Below are 23776 nucleotides of genomic sequence, written 5' to 3' on the forward strand. Positions count from 1 at the left end.
ATTATATTTAGTAACATGTTGGATGAAACATTCTCTGAATTTAGTCTAGAAAATGAATTTTTTTTTGTAAGTCATGCAACATACAAATGTGTCAGTAATTGTACTTTGTTTTTCTGCATTGAGATCAAGTCCTTGTTCACTACTCCATCTGCATTGCAGGACATTATTCTTTGCAAACCGTCTAAGCGATTCATAAAAACTACTGTTTCGTCGGCATATCTAATGTTTTTTAGACGCACTCTATTCTGTATGCGTGAAAACGTGAGATGCCTGGTACTGCTCTAGCAGCACTTGTTGTTCGTGTTCCTCAATTTTTTAAAGGCTCTTTAGTAGCAGTGGCGGAACATTTGACTTGGGGGGGGGACTTCCCTCCAAGTCACCAATGTCACCAATAAAACACCAACCAAAAGGCATAAAATAGATAAACCCAAACTACATAAAAGACATAGGTAATAACTTATATGCAAGTTCCCTTAATTTTCCTATTTGGGTTGAATTTGTCTGTTTGTAGTTTAAGTTTCATGTCAGCTAATGTGTTTTTATGTTGCAACAATTTTTTTAATTCTGGACCGTTTTACGCTGGGAATTCCCTATTTTCCCGTAGATACGCCACTGTTCAGTAGCTTTCTGAAGGAGTAACTGCAGCTATGCTGGTATTATAGATAAGTGTGAAGTATTCATGAAATCATGATAATTCTTATGTCTCTCTAGGAGCACATTTTCTATCGCACTTCTTCAATTTTTTGAGGACTTTTCGGAGGTTTTCTGAAAAGCCCAATACAATGCATATTTTTTTGAAAAAATAAGCAAATATGCATGAAGCAAATGAGTCCCTCTTCTTTCAATAATAAATATTTTCGTTAACTTGACTGTGAATTAGTGCGCTTGACGTACACTGAGCACCTGAATCCAATAACTTCAGAAGGCTGTAGCTTCAGAATAATAGTTTTTCAGGTCTAGGTTCCATGGACTTTTTATTCTACGCACTGAGAACTATCATTCACCGAACTTTCGTTAAATTTGACCGGGCCACATTTCCATAAAGAGTGTTGCGGGGTCCTTTCCTTTGTTTCTTCTAAAGAAGCCAAAAGGAAGTGACATAAGGGCCCCATTCACAAAATTAAAAAAAAACTAACAAAGAAATGCCCAATTCATTACATTTTAAACACATTCTTCAGAGCCCAATGGGATGAGGACTATTATTCTGAACTGAATAAAACCAGAGCAAGACAGTGTACTAGGATCACTACTCTATTATACATTAATGGTAATGGTATTTCAGAAAGTGTCTATCATATCTTCTTGACGAAGATATGATAGGAACTTTCGCTGACAATCAAGCTATCCTATCAGTTAATAAGACCACGATGGAGCTGGAAGAAAGCTGTAGATTTCAGTGAATAAGATCAATAATCGGAAAAAATATTATATTACATATATCACATTAAAAAAAGAAAGAAAAACTCAACATAAAATTTAAAAGATTAAAAAACCTATGCTTAGAAGGTATTATGAAGCATATAAGGAAAAAGTCACAATGGGCAGAGAAAAATGGTCAGAGTGAGAGGTCTATTAGGGATGGCGGTTTTTGACAAAACACCGGTTTTCGGTTATACCGGTTTTGTTTCTTACGGTTTAACCTGGCGGTTATAACCGGCCAAAAAACCGGTTTTTCCAAAAACCGGTTTTCGGTTTTTTTAATCCAATAGGTTACAATGCTACATTTACAATGCACTTTATGTTTAATTTACCATTTAAAAATATAATCCTCTAAAATACCCACCAATTTTCCTCTCCTCCCAAACCCCATTTAATACTTCCTGTATGGGTGTATCATTTTAAAAACGTAGGGAAATCCTTGGAGATTCGTATTCGTAATCGGTAATTCGATATTCATAGTCCGAACATTATTTTTGGTAATCCGAAAAAGTCATTCACCCACTTTCAATATCAAGAGTCAAGTGTAAAAAATAGATGATGTTTGCGTCTACTTGAACCAGATCACTTCTTAAGTAAATATTAACTAACGAAATATTATAATAAAATTTAATTATTGTTTCTGGCTGATGTGAGTTTGCACTTTCAGTTTGCTTCTGTATTTATAAAATAAAATATGAATTATGGTTTTGTTTGGAATAATTATTACTTGAGAATAATAATTATGATTGGGATCCAAAATAATACCTAACCTAATCCTAATCACCGTAAAAACCTAATAACCGCTTTTTACTTTAAAAAGAAAAAACCGGTTATAACCGGGAGAAAAACAACCGGTAAAACCGGTTATTGCGAAGTAAAAAACCGGTTTAAGGTTAAAACCGGTAGGTTTTTCCCATCCCCAGTCTATATTCAACTTGGATAGAGACAGGGTATGATATAGATATAATAAAGCAAATATTGGTTTGTTTATCATAAAATAATTAGTGAACTTTTGCAAACAATAGTGCAATTGTAAATAAATACTGAATATTTCGAGAAATGCGCATATTTTGGAAAATCACAATAATTAGAGATTATTTTAGTTACCTATCCACCTGCTCAATTATTTGAATTCATAACAAACATGAATTTCACTCAAAACAAGTTTATTTCATCACGTTTAACAAACCCCATGCCATTTTTCGGTATTATCCTCAAAAAACAAAACATTTTTTATATAAAACATTGATAGATTGAGACAGAAATGGATATAGCGGCGAATTCGATTAACTGGGAATCCGGGAGATCAGGGTGACGCGTCTAAAACGTCAGAATGTAGACAACACAAAGAGACTCGCCTGATTGATTCCGTTACGAGAACGTTCTCCCCAGCCGCGTGTAATTTACTTTTTCAAAGATATTTTTAATAAAAATTTGATATAGTAATTTTGTCAAGAAACTTCAACAATAATGAAATTAAGTAAACGTCTACGACTTTCCAGGATATGCTGGATAGATTATTTTTTTAACAAAATGCCCCTGATGATGCTCTGAGAGGAAAAGTACTTGGGCAGGGTTTAATAAATAACTGTGGTCGATACTTGCCTTTTATTCCGTCCCTCCACATATATGTTCCTATATTTTTTTTATTAAGAAGTATTGTATTCTTAAATATTAAAAGAAGAAGTGAACTTACAAGATTACAATTACAAATTACAATAGATATTAAAAAAGAAGTAAAAGAGAAGAAACGTTTATGGAAAATGTATATACAAAACAGAAATCAGTTTGTCTACGATAAATATAAAGACCAAAGGAACAAAGTTAAAACAATGGTTAAATAAGAAAAACAAAATGCATGGGAAGATTTTGGGAAAAATATGGAAGAAAATAGAATCCATAAGAATAAATTATTTTACCGAGTCCTAAAAAATATGAGAAAGAAACCACTAATGAACCTGCAGCAGGTTAAAGATCGGAATGGGAATATAATAACTGAAGAAGATCACATTATAGAAAGATGGAAAGAATATTTTATGGAACTTTTAAGCAAAGACAAGACAACAGCAGACAGCAAAATAGCAAAGTTAAACAATACAACCACAGAAGAATTCGATGAAATTGGGGACAATAAAATACAAATGAATGAAGTAGAAAATGCCTTAACCCAACTAAAAATAGGCAAAGCTGCAGGTATATATGGATTAGATGCTGAGCTGTTGAAATATCTGGGAGAATTGGGCAAAAAGGAACTTTATGAACTGTTAAACCTAACATGGAAAACTAAAACAATACCGAGTGACTGGAACACGGCTATAATATTGCCTATACACAAAAAAGGAGATTCGAGAGAATGTGGAAATTACAGAGGCATAATCTTTGATCTGTTCAACATTAAAAGTCTACGAAATTATCCTAGAACGGAAGCTCCGGAATTTAGTCGAGCCTAGATTAGCAGATATTCAAAGTGGGTTTAGGCCAGCACATAGCGTCCAGGACCATATCTTCACTATACAGCAGATCATCGAAAAAGCCATACTAAAAGATAAAACGGTATATTTGGGATTCCTAGATATGAAAAAACTTTTGATATGGTGAACAGAGAGGGAATATGGCAAACCTTGACAAATAAGAAAGTGGATATGGAACTGATAACCACAATCCAGAGTTTGTATTGCAATACCATAAATCAGGTAAGAAAAGGCAATCTTATTTCCAGCAAATTTACGAATAACGACGAAGTCAGACAAGGAGGGGTATTGAGCCCCCTACTGTTTATCTGTGTAATAGATGAAGTAATTATAAAGTGCTGGCCAAAAACAAAAAGATATACCATAGGATACAGAAACCTACAACAAATAAAAATCGAAGCCTGTGTATTTGCAGATGATATTTTTATTGTGGCAAGAACTGAAAGAGCTTTGAATGAGAACATAAGAATCTGGGAGGTAGAATTAAAAAATTACAAACTCATAATTCCAGCATAATAATTACAATCTAATAATCTAATAATAGCAATATCCAGGAAAGATGTCAACCTAAGTAATGAAATCCAAGGCAAAAAAATAGAAGAGGTAGATACATTTAAATACCTTGGAATAATTTTAAATAAGAAGGGGACACAAGAAGACGAAATTGGAAATAGGATAAAAGCAGCCACAAGAACATATCATTCGCTGTATAAAAACTTCCTAAATAAAAAAGAAATAACAAGGAAAACCAAAATGATAATATTTAAAACAATTTACGTACCTATCACTACATATGGAGCAGAGGGTTGAGTATTGAACGACAGGCAGGAAAAGAGATTGCAAGCAGCGGAAATGAGGTATTTAAGAAAAGTCGTGGGAGCTAGGAGAACCGATAAAAGACGTAGCGAAGTATTAGAAGAGAATTAAAAATAAAATCATTAAACGAAAAAATTCATGAAAAGAAATTAAAATGGACTGGGCACTTATTTAGAATGAACGACGGCAGACAGGTTAAAATGACATGGGAAGCGAGGCCGATAGGGAAAAACAGGAGAGAAAGACCAAGGAAAACGTGGAATACCAGTGTGATGGAAATATTGCAGAATAGAGGAAAATCGTGGCAGGAAGCCAAAGAATTAGCTAGGGAAAGAAAAAAGTGGCGTAAGTTCGCAAAGAATAACGAGTAAAGGAGACACCTCGACACCTTACTGTATAAGAGGATCATCGATTATGTTATGTTATGTTATTGTATTCTTATTCAGTTTTATATTTAATTAACGTGTGCGTTCTTATTCTTCATGTGCCGTGTTCTCTAAGAAAGATGGCAACCATCATGGCAATTCGCATTTTCGATGCCGCTGCTCTAAAGGGATCAGCAGAAGTGCAGTTAAACCAAGCTCTCAAATTGTTTAACCAGGAGATGTGTCTTCTTCCACGACTCTTTACACCCTCAATTATTCCTTGTATTATTAACTGCAACAAGTTATAATGATCGCCCCTCATTATATGTCCCAGATACAGCAGTTTTCTAAATTTAATTGTATTTAAAACCTCTGTTTTCCAATTCTTCTGAACACCTCGACATTCCTGACTCTATCTACCCAATTTATTCTTAGAATTCTTCAGTAGGCCAATAAATCGAAGGCGTCTAATCTGCCCGAAACATCTTTCTTTAATATCCAAGCCTCCAACCCGTAAAATTGTACGGAGAACACGTAGCATCTCAGAATATTCTTTTCAGTTTGTTGAAAGCACTTCTTGCCTGTCCTATTGTTGCTTTAATCTCTTCTGTATATTCATTATTTTCGTTAATTATTGTATTCATGTATTGCGGCGTATGCTTTCTTGGCGATGTTGGGCTTTTGTAATTACCATAAATTGTGTCTTTTTGTCTTTAGGGAGATCCGTTTTCTCCGCTGACCACCACTATATTAACGTCTATGTCTTTGCTGCTTTACCAATATGGTCCTGTAAATTCACAATTAAGATGCAGTAGAAATAAACAAACCAAAACACGTTAAATGCTACTGGGAGCACTCCCGAATCATAATTTACAATGTTTAAACTTTGGAAATCATGATTTGAGATTTACAATGTATATACATTGTAAACTATGAATCGGGAGTGCTCCTAGTAGCATTTAACGTGTCTTGTTTTTTTATTTCTACTGCATCTTGATTTTAAATTTAGTATAAGAGACTCAAAGCTAACAAAGCGTTTAAACAGTCAATTCGCATTTCAACCCCATTCGAGTCCAGTTCACTGAAGAAGAAGAAGAAGAAGAATAAGAATAAGAGCCTATATTATCATTCAGGTACAGCAACATATTTTACATACACAAAGAACAAAAAATTCAACCAATTGATAAATTTGCTTATAATCTTACTCTTTAGTTAATAGGTTTAATACCTTTTATTTGTATAGTTAAACAAACATTATGATACTCACGAAAACTTCGTGTTTTATCTCTGCAACTGCCTGGTTTTCAGGTAATAACCAATATTCTCTAATTTTAAAATAAACAAATGTTTAATACTAGATTTTTCCAGCTATACTATTTCATTCTCTCCACAGAGCTTTATTTCTAGTTGGCATCTATATTGGATTTACGCTTCTGCATACAATCGTAACTAAAACTAACCGTCTTACTAAGCAAAATTATATGAAATAATTTGCTGCTAGACGTTATACCGACATCTATTTAAAACAATGAGAAGTTTAGATCCGAAAATCTAAAGCGTCTATCGTTGGAATCAAGATTATGGTGACCACCTGAATTCGTGCCTTCTAAAATTTGTAAGGAAAACGAAAAATGAATAAGGCAGACTAGGCGGAATCTAAGATTGCATTCCACTGCCCGTCAATCCTTCTAGGTAAAATTACATCAAATCTTAATTCTTTGTACTCAGTATAGGATTAAAACTAAAAGAATCAAAGAAAGAAATAAAAAACAAAGAATGAAAGAATCTACAAGGAAATATTAACTGTTTTTAATTTTCTTTTAGTTTTGTACTCTTATCTAAGTACAAGGAATCAAGATTGGATAGAATTTTATCGTTCGAACTTGATGGGATATCATCATTAAACTACGAATCTAGAAGTAATTTCATTCATCTCTTTACCATTCATTAGATATATTACACCAAAGCCCACAAGAGATAAAAAATCAGTTAAATATGAAAATGGCTACATAGTAAACCAGTGTACAAAACTTATTTTTAAATGGTTAAGTAAGATTCATCATCAGGGCTTTTCATCCCGGATAAAATGTTTGCCGCTCTTACTTAGAGCTCTCTGATTCGCTTATTGCGGTGAATCACTCCGCACTCCACTTGTGTGTTGTCAAAGTTTGTATTGGTTAAGTAAGATTATAGAATATTATTTTCAAAACATTTTACTAGCTCTCTATATGATGAATTTTCTTCTTCTTCAAGTGCCATCTTCGTTCCGAAGGTTGGCGATCATCAGGGCTGTACGTATTTTCGAAACTGCTGACAGAAACAATTCGTTGTTGCTACAGCTATACCATTCCCGTAGATTCTTTATCCAGGAGTTTCGTCTTCTTCCTATGGACCTTTTTCCTGCTATCTTCCCCTGTATAATTATTCGAAGCAGTTCATATCTTTCGCATCTTGTAATGTGTCCCAAGTATTGGCATATTGATGAATTTTGCAAATATTCAAAATATCTCGATAAAAACTGGCTCATCGAAAAAGTACTAAGAGGCAAAAAGTCTTAAAAACATCGTGTTTAACCAATGGTACCACATAAGAATACCACATGTTCATTTTCAATAAAATACCTCTAATAATTTTCGATATATGGAAAAAAATCGATTTTTATTTTGTAAATTCAAATGACTGTAAGTAACTTTTTATGTGCATATTCATACCAAGGTAGTACAATCGAACTATTTATGGTCCCTTATGACACGTCTTTTTGTTACACCCTGTATATCTCTCTCTTTAATCCTGACCCCCAGGAAGGAGTGTAGTAGTCGACCTGATGTCGTGTATTGTCCGTCTCCAAAGATCTCTGTCTCTGGTCATTTTTTTTTTAAACTCATGCATAGGTCTTTTACATATTTCTCTAATTTGATAGATCCATTTTGTTGGGGATCTTCCTCGTGATCTGCGGCCTTCCACTTTTCCTTGTATAACGAGTATTGTCATATTTCCTGTGTTTCCTATTTTAACATGTCCAAAGTATTTTAATTGTTGAAGATGAACTTTACTGGAGAGTCGTCAGCTAACTTTTAGCTCTCTTAACATAGCTCTCTCTTAGCTCCCGTTTTCTGTTGGAGACATTCGTCTCCTACAGAACATTTCATTGGCATCTATCTTTCTTTCTTCCGATTACCTCAGGGTCCACGATTCACATCCATAGGTCAGTTTTAGGAATATTAACCAGTTGATCCACCTCATCTTTAATGCCCTTAAAATTTGAGTCGTTCCATATTTTGCTCATTTTTGCTGTCACAATTTTTGCTAGGTCACGTCTATGTTTTATTTTTTCTTGTTATGACCCTGTGTTTGTCATCAATGATCCCAGATAAAAGTATGAGCTCACAACCTCAAACCGGTCAATTGTGGTTATGCGTCGATGATTGCTATGTACTCAATCCACTATCATGATCTGTTTCTTTGATATGTGTAATTGTAGACCAATTAATTGTAGACCAAATATTTGACTTTCGTTTTGGACAAATCGTATAATACAATTAGCTCTGCTTGACTATTTGCAAGAATCGTCATCTGCGAAACGTAGGTCGTTTATTTTATGACCATAATTCAGATACCCTTTTCCCATCCTTCAAGTACTCTTCTCATAATATGCTCCCCATATATATATTGAATAAGTGTGGAGATAGTCTTCCTAGAGATAGACATCCTTGTCTGACACCCCGTTCTGAATGAAATTCGTTTGAGAGTATGTCAAGCACTTTAACTAATCCAGTAATTGACCCTGTATATATGGGCAGATAAATTAATAGTTAGCTCAAAAATTCCAATGAGATTAGACAGAGAATACAAATTTCAGGAACCGAATCCGTAAACATGCGCCAGATCGTCTCCAATATTAAATTTTGGCTATCCATGCCGCTAACACCACTGTGGCTTCTTTGCCAGCTCTGGAAATGTTGATGTATCGCTGAATTCTACGCCTTAGCGGTATAACTAGTCAACTTATCCTAACAATGAAATGAAAATAATGAAACACCCGACAGCAACTTGTAAACATAAATAAACAAGAAAAATGCTTGTTTGGGACATGCAACTTATACAGTGTGTCCACGGATGGAGTGCCCAAGAGGAAAAACTTTTTTATTTTCAATTTTAGCGAAAAATGTCATTTTTGATAAAAATTTTTGCTTGTTCTCAAACCCAATAAAACAAAATAAAATTAAAATTTTTCAAAACCTGCTTAATTTTGTAGCCAATTTTACGTAAATCCCTATAATTTTTTGGACTAAGTTGTAAATCGTTACAATAATTTAGTGTCACAAAGCTACAATGTGGCTTAGTAACTGCCAACTCCGATAAATAATTTGCAAATTGTCATTTTTTCGACATAAATTTTAAATTTTGATTTAAAAAATGATAGATAAATTCTTTGTTGAATGCTTAACATTGTCGAAAAACAAAATGACAATTGGCAAATTATTTATCGGAGTTGACAGTTACTAAGCGACATTGTAGGTTAGCAACACTAGATTATTGTTACGATTTAAAATTTAGTGCAAAAATGTATAGGGATTTACATATGTACAATTGTCTACAAAATTAAGCAGGTTTTGAAAAACTTGAGTTTTATTTCGTTTTATGGGGTTTTAGAACAAGCAAAATTTTTTATCAAGAATGACGTTTTTCGCTAAAATGGAAAATCAAAAAGTTTTTCCTATTGGACACCCCATCCGTGGACACACTGTAGGAGGAGGAATACCTATTAACGTTATATACTCAGAGTGTCCAAAATTCTAAACAAAATCTTTATATTCTAATGCTTTCGCTTATTTTTCACTCGTCGCATTTTTGTAGCCATTCATTTTTTAAACTCAATTTTTATCACTTGGTAAAACCTACCCTACTATCTGCCTTGATAAAATATTTCCAAAATCTACCGCAATGTAAGAACTTTAAAGTTAAAATACATATCCAATTTTTAATTTTCTAAATTAATGAAATGCAGAGAGATGAAACATACCGAAAAATAAAGGTAGAATGCTGATAAAGAGCAAAAGTTAAATAATTACCTAACGTCATGCGGCATGGGTAGCGTAGCGCCCCTGTCCAAAAGGATCTTGATAATTTCGTAGTTGTCCCTATGGGCGGAAAGGATCAAAGGCGTGATATCCGGAGTAAAGGTAGCGGTGTCTGGAGGAAGGGCTTCCCAGCTCTGTAACAAAGAAAAATATCACTATTTAACAAATTTTAACCAACTAATTTAATACAATATGTGTACATATGCTTCGGACTGTGAGATAATGTTTCGAAGAAAATCTTTATCAATGTATATGTTACCGTTAAAACCCGGTTTCAGTTAAAACCCGAATTTACTAGGAAAAACTAGTTTTAACTAAGCGCTTCAGAAAATTCTAGTTTGAACTAGTCAAAACTAGATTTGACTGTTAAATTCAGTTAAAACTAGAAATCCCGAACAAATTTCATTTAGAGTAGTATATACTAGTTTAAACTAGTTTTTACTGGAATTACTAGCGAATACCAGTTAAAGTCGTTGCGAGAAGAGACAAATACCATTTGACGTTTTCAGGGTAGGGTTACAAACGGTAACAAACTAGTGTGTACAACTGTCGATTTATCAGCATCGTTCTTATTGGTAATATTACCATTATTACACTACTGTGTATTATTCGCCATGAGTGATAATGTCGAAGATCAGGTTAAGAGCAGAGATATAAGAACTTGGAAAGAACGTTATTTGGAAAAGATCTTACAAAAGGAACAGACCGAGAAGAAAGAAAGTCACTACAATGTTGTGACCAAAGCATGTATAATAAATTAATGCCCGAAGTACAATATGCGGAACTGTCTGCCCAGAAAACACTAAAACGATTTAGAATTGTTGAAGTTGGCGAAATAAAAAAGTTGGCTTCTAGAATTTAACCCATCAAATATTATGTACCTGCTGAAGGTATTTGACATAATTGATGCAGCCCACGTTGCTAATGGTCATGGAAGTTGGGATAGGTTGAAGACTGAAACCGCCAAAAAATACGCAAATATAACAATTGGTATGTTCAATAATTATATATCAATTTGTGAGATCTGCCAACGAAAGAAGAGTAAAGCGAAGAGGGGTCGAGGGGAGTTGCTTATAATTAACAGATATATTCTTGACTCTTTACATTCATGCATTTTACTTTCCGATAATGGCCGAGAGTTCGGTAATTCAGTTATAAATGCGGTAATGTCATACTGGCCTAAGGCGAAATTATTTCATAGAAAACCAAGGCACAACCAGAGTCATGGTTCAGTAGAGCGAGCTAACCAAGACATCGAGAAAATGTTAGCAGTCTGGATTCAAGACAATAACAACAAGTGGTCAAAGGACTTGCGTTTTTTACGTTAACGATCTTGTCCAGTATTATACGTTTTAGAGAAATTATTTACAAACAACCAGAGTAGCAAATTATTATTTACCGAGTTTCAGTTGAATCTAGAAATTACTAAAAAGTTTAGTAAAAACTAGTTTTGACTGAAATATATTTAGATTCAACTAGAATTAACTGAAAATATTTGATAGTTCTAGTTTTCACACTAGTTAAAACTAGAATTGTCTAAAGCTCATAGTTAAAACTAGTTTTTCCTAGTAAATTCGGGTTTTAACTGGACCGCGTTATGTAATAGCGGATTAAGCGCCAAAATGTAGTTTTGAGATAAATCGGTTTAAAGATTTTGGTACTATTTCTAAAATATAGTACTGACATGTTTCATATTTAATATATTAATGCAAATGTAAATAGACTTTTACATGTATTTAAAATTTTTTAAAAATAATTTATATTTTAAAAGTTATTCGATCAAATGTCGCTTAATTCGTTAATGATTTTTTAAGATATGCATGAGTTAAGATCCGAATACCGGATTAAGAGACATATTTGGCGCTTAATCTGATGTTTCCTGACAAAGGATGTCTTTAAATTCGATATCTTAAACGTTAGTAGATATGTTATGTTTTGTAATAAAGAATTAACCGACTATTCATGGCGCTTGGTTCGTTATTACACTTACAAAGATGCGGATTTTTGTTTATGGCAATGGATTATGCACCATTATTGGCGTTTAGTTCGATATTACAAATCCTAGTGTGAGATTTTTTTTAATAAAATAAAAAATGTCGCTTAATACAGGCATTTAAAAACAGCTTTTTTTATTTTTTTACAAAAAACATATTTTTATACATAGATTTGCACCCTAACTGCAAGATGACACTATTATCTCGATTTTGGACTTTTGGCGGTTAATCCGTTATTACATAACGCGGTCCAACTGAAATCGGGTTTTTGCGGTAACATATAGACGTAGAAGGTAATTAGTTTCAACGTTTGGTCAACCAAGAAATAAGTAATCAGCTAAAAAGATTAATTTCAAAATGTATTTTTTTAATAAATAAATACATACAGTATTGTACCGAATTTAAAAATTTAAATTTAAATTAATGTATAGGGAATTAGGTACAACGGCTTTAAAACAATAGTAAAGACTAAAATAGTTTTTGTACACACTTTTTTATACGTTTGAGAAGTGTACGTTTGAAGTGTGTAAAATTGTAATTCCTATCTGAGCGCTTTCGGCTTATAAAGCCATCTTCAGAGCTACGGTCAAAAAGTTCAAAATACCATTATGAAGAGAGATGGATCCCATGTACGATATAAAATGACTTCTATTTCTTATGCAGTTTTTAATGATAGAAAAAAAACCTTGTCTGTGTGTTGGAAAAAATTGTTCAATGGTGCTGTTGGTTTGTAGTCGGAAAAGTTAAAAACATCAAATAAGAGCACAAAGGACTTTCACACAAAAAATTACATTACATTTTACGAATATTTGATCATGGTAAGGTCAAAAACCCTACCATCTGACGTGCACGTTGTCAGCAGAATACTGACAGCATTCTGAAGAATGCTGTTAGCACAATAAGCTCTGTATGATATAAAACCTGTGATACAGTCATCAGATATCTAATTTTATCAATCTTCTACGAGGTATGTCATAAAATATGAATTTTTCTCAAGAATAAATAACCTTCATATTTCACAATATCGAAAACTGTTATAAAAAGTTGTCTGAAATTAATATCTCAATTCATTTAATAAAATAATAATAATAAAATAACAGAATGTGTGTGTACTTTGTACGCACGTAAGAAGATATTCTTCTATTATATAATAGGTAATTTAAACGAAGTAAATATACTTAAAAGGTTATTTGTATTTATTTTATTTAAAAATCAAACTAACTTTCTTATCTACCACTTTCAAAAAAGAAGAATATCTTCAAAAATTATATAATAATATACTTACAATCATAAAATCTATAAAAAAAAATAAAAAAATAATAACTTGCTTGGGGCTTGAACCCACTTCACGTCTACCGCGCCGTACGAAAGTTGACGCCATTTCAAACTGCACCAAACTCTCGTATACGTCATGTGGGAATATACACAAACTAAACGTTTACACCATAAATTTATATGAATTTAATAAAATTATTAGTTTGATTTTTGTCGAAATAAAATACAACAAAATATAGAGTAAGAAAACGATATATGAGATGAAGATTTATAGAAAGTTTGTTCGTAATCAGATTATGTAAATTAAAGCATTACCTACTAATAGGTAACTACATTACTTTGTTTACATTTTCCAAATAGATAGGTATTGAAACTATTAGGTATTTCCAACTGAAACATTTAGAATTACGTACCTGCGGCTTTTCAAAACTATTTAAAAAGTCACTATAATTATAAATTTGACATCAATAAAAACTAATATTATACAATATTTTTGTTTACCGATAACCTCCATATTGAACAATTATTGACAGATCATTTCAAAATTTCAACACCCAATCAGAGCCCGTATAACAACTATAACCATACTGTCGGTGTGCGCATGCACGCGGATCAATCAAATTTTACCCTCAATCGATTCGCCGCTAAAGAAGAATATCTTCAAAAAGATTAATATGCAATCACTTAAAAACCAAATTTGCAAATTTTTGTCAAATTATCGATATCCAACATAATTTTTATTTAACACTAGGACCCCCTCTTCTTCTTAAGCCGTCCTCTTGTACCTTACGGTGTCGAGGTAAGTGGAGAAATGAGACGTCTCCATGCCTTTCGGTCGGTAGCTAGTCTTTCTGCTTCTCTCCACCCAATATTCCTTTTTTCGCAAGCATTTCCAATATTTGCATTCCACGTTCTTGCTGGCCTGCCTCTTCGTCGTTTGTTGTCAGATGCCGCTTTCCATACCCTCTTTACAGTTCTACCTTCACTCATTCTCGCCATATGTCCGAACCACGATAACTGTTTCGTTTCAAGTCTGTCTAAGGTCCTTCCAACACCGCACCTTTCACGTATGTCTTCATTTCTTATACGATCACGTCTGGTCACCCCGGATACCGCACGTAAATATCGTATTTCGCATGCTTGAATTTTACTACAGATGTTGTCGTTCACTGTCCACGTTTCACTACCGTAGAGTAGCACCGGCTCGTATACGGTTTGAAATACTTTCATTTTTGTTTTCAGGCTTACTTCTTTCTTCCTAATAAAACTTTTATTTAGTGCATAGTATAATTTTGTTCTGAAGCTATTTCCTTGTGGCATTTTTATGATTAATTATTTATATGGGAAATAAGCCACAATTAAAATGAAAAAAAAAATTTTATTAACGTTTCGACGCCCAAATCGGGTGCCGTTGTCAAAATACAAAATATTACTAAAATAAACTAAAGTGTTGTTGCTAAGCAAAAAAAATTCTTCTAATAATTTATTTAATCTCACTCATTTATATTGGCAATTCAGACATATATTATACATTTTAAAGTAGAAGACTTTAAAATGATGTTGCCAATATTTTATGAGTTGCGTTCCTGGGACGACTTACTGAAAGATAGTTCATTCGATTACATGAATATATGGGATAGTATCACAGGGTTTTTCCTGGTTTTCCCTTGTGATTTACTATGAAGTCTCTAACGCGAGAATTTTACTGTCGTTGCATTTGGTTGTCTTTTTAAAGACATATCACATGCTATAATTTTTTATGACGGATATTCTTGAGTTGGGGTTAATTTCATGTAATCGAATGAACTATCTTTCAGTAAGTCGTCCCAGGAACGCAACTCATAAAATATTGGCAATATCATTTTAAAGTCTTCTACTTTAAAATGTATAATATATGTCTGAATTGCCAATATAAATGAGTGAGATTAAATAAATTATTAGAAGAATTTTTTTTGCTTAGCAACAACACTTTAGTTTATTTTAGTAATATTTTGTATTTTGACAACGGCACCCGATTTGGGCGTCGAAACGTTAATAAAATTATTTTTTTCATTTTAATTGTGGCTTATTTCCCATATAAATAATTAATCATAGTATAATTTTGTTGCACTCATTACCCTGCTGTTTATTTCTGATTCTATATTTCCTTGCCCATTCATTGTTGATCCTAGATACTTGAAGTCCTCAACTTGTGTAATGGTCTCATTATTCAACTTAACATTTATATTTTCTTGTGTTTTCGATATTACTAAAGCTTCTGATTTTTCAATATTTATTTTCATCCCAAATTTCTTAAAGGCTTCATTCCAAACATTCACATTCACTTGTAAGTCTTTTTCTGATTTTGCCACAATTACCAGGTCATCGGCATATATCAACTCTGACACGTAAACTTGTTGAAGTTTATACACCCCAACCCTAGTTCTTTTTACCTTACCCCTGCATTCTTTTGCAATTTCGTCCATTAAAGTGATGAATAACCAAGGACTCAGAACACCACCTTGTCTTACACCTGTCCTTGTGTAGAATTCTAGAGATGAGCAATTTTTCGTTCTTACATTATTACGTGTACATTTATATATACTCTTTATTGCTTTGATTAACTTCGGTTTCACATTTCTACGGTTTAATATTTCCCAGATCTTGTTACGTGGCGCCCGATCAAATGCTTTTTCTAAGTCCACAAAACATAGAAACAACTTACTGTTATGCTCTAGGGCTTTTTCTGATAACTGTCTCACCGTGAATATGAGATCGGTTGTACCTCGTCCTGGCCTAAAGCCGCATTGGCTGTCATCCAGTGTGGCCTCGATATTTTCTCGCAGCTTTTTCTCTAGTATTATTTCGTAGATTTTACTAGCAACTACCAACAGTGATATTCCTCTATAGTTAGAACACTTATGTTTATCGCCTTTTTTGTGCAATGGTAGAATAGTTGCAAGCGTCCAATCTCTAGGTATGCATCCAGTATGCCAACAGCTCCTTATGATCTTCCATAGTAATTGTAATCCTTCTCCTTCCATATATTTAATTAGCTCAGCCTTAGTATTATCGTGTCCTGCAGCCTTGCCATTTTTAATTTTAAAATTGCTTCCCTGTATTCTTCGTGTGTTATGTCATCATCATCTTGTTGTTCATTTAAATTGTACTCCTCCCTATCATTCTCTATTTCGTTGTTGTCTCCCATTAATAACTCCATAAAATGTTCTCGCTATCTTTCGGTAATCTCTTCATTTTTTAATAATATGTTACCATCTTTGTCCTCTAAACCTGTTACTCCGTTTGATTTCTTTTGTCTTAGATTTTTTAAAGTTCTATAAAGCAACTTCGCATTACCCTTACTATCACTTTCCATTTTATTTCCAAATTCTTTCCATTGATGATTCTTAGCTTCTTTGATTTTATTTTTAACCAGTATTCTCTATTCCTTATACTCTTGATAATTACTTTCACTTTTATTGCTTATATACTTTTTCCACAATTTTTTCTTCTTCGAAACTTCCAATTTTATGTCATTATTCCACCAAGCTGTACCTTTCAGATATCTTCCTTTCGTTACACCACATACTTTACTCCCGGTTGCATACACCAACTCCTTAAAAATATTCCATAATATTTCTATATCCTCCTCATTTTTCCAATTTGTTTTTCGTATTCCTTGATTTAATTTACGACAGTATTCTTTCCTAATATTTTCAGACTGCAGTTTGTATACTTTAATACTTGGTTGTTCGTAGCGATTTTCTTCATTTTTAATATTAAATGTCTGTTCTCTCCTTGTCTTTACTTTAGTTTCAACGAGAAAATGATCCGAGCTGATCTCATAGCCTCTTTTAACACGAACGTCCGCTATTTCATTTTTATATCTGTTCTGTACTAATACTAGGTCAATAACGGATTTTTCGTTCCGCGAATCCATCACTCGTGTGTATTTATGAATCTCCTTGTGTTGAAAAAATGTGTTACTAACTTGCATATCATTCATGATGCAAAACTCGATGACTCTTTGTCCATTATTATTCCTGACCATTTCTCCATATGGTCCTATAGGGTAGTCATATTCATTGCTTGACCCTACTCGCCCATTAAAATCGCCTACGATTATGACCTTATGATTTATTTGGTCCATTTCGTCCTGCAATTGTTCCCAGAAGCTATCTTTAAGTTCCTTGGCTTCATTTTCCGATGGTCCATACCCAACAATAATTGTTGTCTTCTCGTTTTTACTGATATCTATTCTAAGGAGTCTTTTCGAAATATTTTTCCATCTAATGATATTTTTATGCTCATTTCTGTGAACCATTAGGGCAACTTCTGCCCTCGCACGTTCTGACTCATTAACACCTCCAAAAATCATGTAGTGCTCATTTCTCATTTTAATACATCCACTACCTTTTCTCTTTGTTTCAGTTAATGCTAAAAAATCCATTCTTGTGTTTTCAAACTCATCAATAAGTTCCTCTTCTTTACCATTTAGACTTTGTATATTCCACAACCCAATTTTCCAATACTTATTTTGTTTTTCATTTTTTGCATTCATAGTTCTGTCATTGTCTGTATTTTTACGGTTTAGTTTTTGCATATTTTTGTCAAGACTTGCATCAATTTTGTTATATTCTCTCATGTCCATAATCTGTGCCATGTTCGTATCCATATCCATCCTCGAATTTGCAATAACTAGTAGTTTTTTAAACCAGTTGCTGCTACATTATCTCCGACTATTTCTATATTATTCGTACTATGGTTCCATCTCCATTTGGTGTCTTCAATAACGATAAAACCATAACCCATTTTTATTCTTTTGCCATTTGCCTTTTCTTTTGCTGTTATATGTCTAAGATTTTTCTGCATATCAATCTCTTTAAGTGTTAAATCGCATTCAATGTATACGCGGTGTTGTCTATAATTTCTAAGATTACTTTTTGCTTTTAGTACTCTTAGTTTGTCTTCAAACTTACTAAACTCAATAATGCACATATTGTCGTTGATCTTTTGTACCTTATTTAAGTCTGCCATTATTCGTAGCTCCTTATTCAAAAAGTTTCCTATTTCATTCTTAAGCTGTTCCATATCAGACGTACTTATTGGCAAACCCTTCATCATTAAATTATTTTTCTTTCTTTCTTTTTGACAGATTTCTAAAGTTAGCTCTAATTTATCCATTTTCTGTTTCATACTTATCATTTCCTTTTTTAAATTTTCATTTTCCTGAATTATTTGTTTAATCTTTTCTTTGTACTCGCTTTTCTCTTTTTTGAGTTTTTTCATTTCTCCTACCAACTCACCTACCATGTTTTTTTATATCCTCTAGTTCCTTATCTTTCTTTTTATTATCAGTTATTAACGTTTTCATCAGTTCCGTAATTTCATTCTCTCTATCTCCAGAACCACTAGACTTAACACTAGAACCACAATGTGAAATTAGTGGAACGATTTTCACAAAGGTGGCGTCACCGGTGACCCAAAAATATTATTGTAGCGTGATTAGTGTAATTACTTCTAATTACAATAAAACTAGCGGTTCGTAATTTATATACGACTTTATTTATATAAGTTACAGACGAATTTATCTTATACACTAAACTTATTTACAAAATATGCCCGTATTTATACCCAGTTGTTATTCTGGAACAATCGACTCCCATCTCGAGCTATCGGCTTGTTCCGCCTACGTGACGTACCTTCCAGAATTCTCCGGCGAGGCCTAGCACATCCGATTACGTCATTCTCGAGGTGTTTACTGTTATACGGGGATCGGCCAAGATTTCTCTTCCGCTACACTGCTCCCCTCTTAAGATCTGAGCGTCTCGATCAGCAACTCTAAATGAAGGCCCAGGATGGCGGAATCTACACGACTCTCCAGCTCTGCATACACCCTTCAAGAAGAAATAACAGTCTACTGTCTTTGAAGGGTACGACATCTTCGGGTTCATGCAACACACAGTGATTTGTACACCAGTTCCTCTGAAGACCACTTCAAGCATGCTTCTCACAATCTTCCAATCCAGATTTTCTACTGCATGGCCTATTTTTGGTAAAGCCAAATTTTTGATGTCATAATTACACACGATTTTCTTCAAATTAGTTAGAGCACGCCATATGTTCTCGTAGCTTGGCGTGTCCGTATAAGACTTTCTGGTCACCATATACAGCAAAGATCGAGGACCATCTTCCAATCGCAGTACTCTTCCAATTTTAGGCTGCTGATTTCTTAACTCGTCCAGGCGGCCGAACTTTCTATTGAATACGGACGATATTCCTTTAGTCATCTCGAGGTCTTGGGCAACACAGTGGGCCAGAGAGACGTTTTCTGGAACACCAAACAGATCTTGCTGAACTTCTGTGGTCACGCCGAATCTAGCACTCTTTCTCGCTGCGTAATTTGACATAAATTGATTAAAACTTGGCTGTGCGACATCTTTCATCTCCTGTTGGAGGACTCGTGCTTCTTCTGTTTCATTTGAGCCAGCATATGGTGCAAGACGATTTATGTGAATAACTTTTGGTTTACCGTTTGGCAACTTCTTAATTCTATATATTACGTCATTTATTTTCTTCTTAACTTCATATGGACCTTCCCATTGTCTTTGCAGTTTAGGACATAAGCCTCGACGACGTTGCGGATTATAAAGCCAGACAAGATCACCTACTTCGAAGCTTTCATTCTTGCATCGAGAATCATATTGATCTTTCATTCTGTCACTGGCTATCTGGATGTGTTGTCGGGCAAGTTCATGAATGTTGTTCATTCGTAATTTCAGGCGGTCAACGTAGTCTTCGCCTGCAACATGTTCCTCGGAAGGTCCGCAGCCAAACTCTAGGTCGCAGGGCAACCGAACTTCACGACCCAACATCAGGCAGGTTGGTGTTTGACCTGTAGTTTCATTTACGGCCGAGCGGTAGGCCATCAGGAATAAATGAATGTGTTGGTCCCAATCTCGCTGATGTTCAGATACAACTTTGGACAAGTGTTTACCCATCGTTCGGTTCATCCTCTCGACCATCCCATCTGATTGAGGATGCAGGGGTGTTGTTCTGGTCTTATTGGCACCAATCAATTTACAAACGTTTTGGAAAAGAGCTGACTCAAAGTTTCGCCCTTGGTCGGAGTGGATCTCCAAGGGAACACCAAATCGGCTAAAGAATTCTTTAACAAGTATCTCTGCAACGGTAGCAGCTTCTTGATTTGGTAATGCATAGGCCTCAGTCCATTTTGTAAAATAATCCATGGCTACCAGGATGTATTTATTTCCAGCATCGGTTTCTGGACATGGACCTGCAATGTCGATAGCTACTCTTTCCATAGGACTTCCAACATTGTACTGTCTCATGGGTGCTCTCTTTTTACCAACCGGACCATTACCGGATGCACACAGTTCACATTTCGGCACCATCTTCTTACATCATCTTTACAGTTCACCCAATAGAACCGTTCTCGAACCTTTTGCAGAGTCTTCGTAATACCAAAGTGTCCACCTGATGTACCGTCATGCAACTGACGCAATACTTCTGACACTTTACTTTTAGGTACAATTAACTGAAGCTTAGATTCTGTACCATCATCGTTCTCAAAGGTTCTGTACAGAAGATCATCTTTTAGTACCAGGTAATTCAATTGGCTCCAGTAGGCCTTGACTTCTGGACTACATGCACTAATGTTCTGCCAACTAGGTCTCTCACCTTGCCGCATCCAATCCAATACTCTTTTTATACATGGATCATCTTCTTGGGCGTCTTGTAACTGTTGGGGCTGCCATTGCTCATTAATTACGGTGGTTCGTCTCACGGGGCAAAATCGTTCCTCTAATTTGGCACAGTGATTACAATTCGCACTGCATGGTCGTCTCGAAAGGGCATCAGCATTTGAGTGAACTCTTCCGGCCCTGTGTTCTATCTCGTAATCATATTCTTGTAATCGTTCTAACCATCTTGTCATCTGGCCCTCTGGATTACGGAATTGTATGAGCCATTTTAGAGCAGCGTGATCGGTGCGAAGAAGGAACTTTCTGCCATACAAGTATTTATGGAAATGTTCGCAAGCCTTCACTACACCCAGCAGTTCTCTTCTGGTAACGCAATAGTTTCTTTCCGGTTTCGACAGGACTTTGCTGAAATAAGCGATGACTTTTTCCTGTCCGTCCTGGATTTGGGAGAGAACAGCTCCTATAGCACTGTTGCTAGCATCGGTATCCAAAACAAATTTTCCTGCCTGTCCCGGGTAGCTTAATATCGGTGCACTGATCAGAGCCATTTGTAGTTGTTCGAAAGCTTTTTGGCACTCTTCACTCCATGTATATTCTTTGCCCTCCTCCGTCAACTTTGTTAGGGGCTTGGAGATATTGGCAAATCCTTTGACAAATCGTCGGTAATATGTACATAGGCCAAGGAAACTTCTAATTTCATGTTTATCTTTTGGTACTGGCCCATCTTTAATTGCATCAATCTTTTCAGGATCAGCTGTTACACCATTACTCGATACAATATGTCCTAAGTACTTAACTTCTCGTCGAAACATGTGACATTTCTTCGGACTTAACTTCAAGTTCGCTGCCCTCAATCGTTGAAAGACGTCTATTAGATTCTTGGCATGTTCATCAAAGGACCTTCCAACCACAATTACATCATCCAAGTAAACCAGGCATGTTTTCCATGTTAGACCTCTTAAAACGGCCTCCATTAATCTTTCAAATGTGGCAGGGGCATTACATAAACCAAACGGCATAGCCGTGAACTGCCAAAGCCCTGATCCTATCGAAAATGCGGTTTTCCCCGATCGGCTGGCTCCATGTCTACTTGCCAATATCCACTTTTTAAATCGAGTGTGGAAAACCAACGAGAACCGGAGAGAGTATCCAATGTATCGTCTATTCTGGGCAAAGGATAACTATCTTTTTTTGTTACCGCATTGAGCTGGCGGTAGTCGATACAAAAACGCGTTGAACCATCTTTCTTCTTTACCAGAACTACTGGTGATGTCCATGGACTGTTCGATGGTTCAATTACTCCTTGTTTGTCCATATCCTTGATAATCTCTTCGGCCTCATCTCTCTTCGCAAATGGAAGTCGTCTAGGCCGTTGTCTGATTGGCTGAGCGTCTCCGGTATTTATTTTATGCGTTACTATGCTTGTTTTGCCCTTATCCTTCTTATCAATAGCAAAAACATCTTGATACTCTATCAGCATAGACCTTACTTTTTCCGTTCGTTCATAGTCAAGGTCTTGGCATCTTTCAATGATCATCTCGACAAGGTCTTTTGGATACTTTGACTTTGATGATTTCTCATTGGTATTCATAGAGCAAATTGAAGCCACGGGAACACACTGTCCGATCAAAGCTCCTCTACTTAACTTAATAGCAGTTTCCCTTAAATTCATAACTCTTACAGGGATGACATCTCGAACTTTTACCAAAGTTTTCGCCGTTAGGAACTCGACATTTTCTACATCTTCGACCATCCTTAAACTTCCCTCTCGGCAGTGTCCATCAAGCATGGTCATCAGAATTTTCTCACTATTACCGGGTATGGTTACGTCGCATGTAGTTAGTAAGCGGATGACATCTTCTTTGTCGTCGTGAAAGGGCAACTCTTCACCGTTGATCCTGAGAACTCCATTTTGAACATCCAATATTGCCCCCACTTTTCGTAGTACGTCCATCCCCAATATGAACTCGTCGGAGATCTCGGCAATTAATACTTGATGTTCAACTGTGGTCTGGCCAATGGATACTGACATATTAGCCTCGCCATATGTATTAATTAGCTCACCAGTTGCTGTTCTAAGCTTTACTGTTGCAGGTGATAATTTATTATGGTCTCGTACTACATCTGGACGTGCGATAGTTCTCGTTGCACCTGTATCCACCAAAAATGATCTACATATATTATTGATACGACCTTCGATGTATAAGTTGTGGATTCCACCGGAGGACGTAAGGTTGACAGTTACTATGGGGGCTCTAGTTCTCGAGGTCGGCAGTTGCCCCTTGGTGTCGACCCGCTCTAGTTTTCCGACGGCTGTACGATCTTCTTACAATTACGTCGAATGTGGCCTACGTCTCCGCAATTCCAACATCTAGGCTCGCGTCTCTTTGGCATCTGATTACTCAATACTCTCCGTATCATTTCCTCCAGACGTTCATCGTTGTGTTCGTCACTTTCTTCAATGGTTCTTACTCTATGGCTTCGTGAAGTTTGACTAGCCGTTTCGTGTTCCAATGCAATAGCAAGTGCTTCATCTAAAACTTTCGGTCTTGCTAGTCGTAAAGCTTTCTGTAGTTCACTATCTTTCAGCCCATTGACAAAGGTATCTACCGCAATTTCTTCTAAAACGCTGTCTGGCACCTCCGGATAAGC

General features: G+C 35.2%; 1 protein-coding gene across 2 annotated transcripts in view; it reads right to left on the bottom strand.

Annotated features, from left to right (window-relative positions):
- The window catches only part of LOC114332030 (transient receptor potential-gamma protein), a 673697-nt gene that overhangs the window by 422942 nt on the left and 226979 nt on the right, over window positions 1-23776 (bottom strand). For both annotated transcript variants that reach the window (XM_050644362.1, XM_050644358.1), the window contains exon 5: window positions 10144-10286. In XM_050644362.1, coding sequence (XP_050500319.1) covers window positions 10144-10286 — 143 coding nt within the window. The remainder of the gene's footprint in view (window positions 1-10143; window positions 10287-23776) is intronic.

The sequence above is a fragment of the Diabrotica virgifera genome, chromosome 1 (genome assembly GCF_917563875.1).
Source record: "Diabrotica virgifera virgifera chromosome 1, PGI_DIABVI_V3a".
Lineage (NCBI taxonomy): Eukaryota > Metazoa > Arthropoda > Insecta > Coleoptera > Chrysomelidae > Diabrotica > Diabrotica virgifera.